General features: G+C 30.1%; 1 protein-coding gene across 1 annotated transcript; it reads left to right on the plus strand.

Moving 5' to 3' along the window:
* The first annotated feature begins 31 nt into the window (after positions 1-31).
* On the plus strand, positions 32-1,186 carry LOC108780758 (zinc finger BED domain-containing protein 1-like). The gene has a single exon (XM_018548596.1). It carries the CDS (start codon positions 32-34, stop codon positions 1,184-1,186), a length of 1,155 nt encoding a protein of 384 aa, XP_018404098.1.
* Positions 1,187-1,631: the final 445 nt, after the last annotated feature.

Genomic DNA, 1,631 nt, shown 5'->3' on the forward strand with positions numbered 1-1,631 from the left:
GTATTTAGGAACGGTTTTAGATAATATTTGTATGGATTGGAATATTCCATTATCTAAAATTCATGCCGTAGTAACAGATAATGCTGCGAACATAGTAAAAGCAGTGGAAATCGTTTTTGGTAAAAATAAACACGTTGCATGTTTAGCGCATTCAATAAATCTTATTCCCGCTAAAATATTTGACAAATTGCCAGATTTAAAAGTACTGATTAATAAAATTAAGTCAATAGTAACTTATTTCAAACATAGTGTTCTAGCGTCAGATGAATTGCGCAAAAATCAAAGAGCTTCGGGAACTTCTTTGAAATTAATTCAGGAGGTTTCTACGCGATGGTCATCTACCTACTATATGATTGAAAGATTTATGGAAGTAATTGATAATGTAAGTGCAGTTTTGATTAATCAGCGCAATTCTCCGCCTATGTTATCTGCGTTTGAAGTAGCTACTGCTCAAGAAATACTCAAAATATTAAAACCGTTAGAAATGATTACTGTAGAAATATCTAACGAAAAACATCCTACAATCAGCAAAGTTATACCTATGATTTATTTATTACGTAATAAAATTAATGAGCTAACTCCAGAATCTGAAATTGGAAAGCAATCAAAAAAGTACATTTTGCAAGAAATTAATGTAAGGTTCAATAATATCGAAAACAACGAACTTTATGCAATTGCAACAGTGCTTGATCTGCGATTTCGTAAAATATATTTTGAAAGTCAATTATCATGCAGTAATGCAATTCATAAAATTAATAAGTTGCTTCAAAACACAAAGAATGAGCAACAAAATATCAACAATAAAACTAATTTACATACTGAAGTTGATCCAACTAGTTTATGGAGTTCTCACAGCTCATTAGTTGCAAAGGCTAATAACTTGATTTCGGAAAATGGATCAGGATGCTTGCACAGTCATCTGAAAAATTATCTCAACCAAGACGCTCTGCCATTACAAGCAAATCCAATAGAATATTGGACTTCGATAGAAAATGCTTGTCCGAACTTAAGTAAAATTGCCCTTAAATACGTGTCTACTATAGCGACATCAGTTCCTTCGGAACGACTTTTTTCGCGCACTGGTAACATAATGACAGACAATCGTAACCGCTTAAAAGGCGATAGGCTTTCTAGATTGCTGTTTTTGAGTTCTCTTGATATAGCAGATTGGCACCTTTCTGATTAATTAATGTTTGAACTGAAGAGTATTTATTTTTATAAATTTAAAATACATATAACGTTTATGCGTATGCACCGCAAGTTTATCAAATGATATTGTTATGTTTTTGTTATGATATTTTTGTTTCATAAAAATGTTTATTTTAAATATTATAATTAAGATAGATATAACTTGTATATATTCTTCTAATCCCATTGAGATTTAAGAATACATAAAACGTTTATGCGTATACTATAAGAGAGTAAAGGCTCAATCGAATTAAATCTGAATATATATCTTGCCAATGTGAGTCAACACAGTGTGTGTATATATTAATTCAACTATACAACGTACACCCTGTGTGAATGTATTATAATTAATAAAATAATAAAAATTGTGTATACATTTATGAACTGCGTTTTTATGTGATCTTATAGATTGTATTTCCTTTTTTTTTTTTTTTTGAATCGAA

This window comes from Cyphomyrmex costatus, unplaced genomic scaffold (genome assembly GCF_001594065.2).
Source record: "Cyphomyrmex costatus isolate MS0001 unplaced genomic scaffold, Ccosl1.0 C2304937, whole genome shotgun sequence".
In the NCBI taxonomy this organism is placed as follows: domain Eukaryota; kingdom Metazoa; phylum Arthropoda; class Insecta; order Hymenoptera; family Formicidae; genus Cyphomyrmex; species Cyphomyrmex costatus.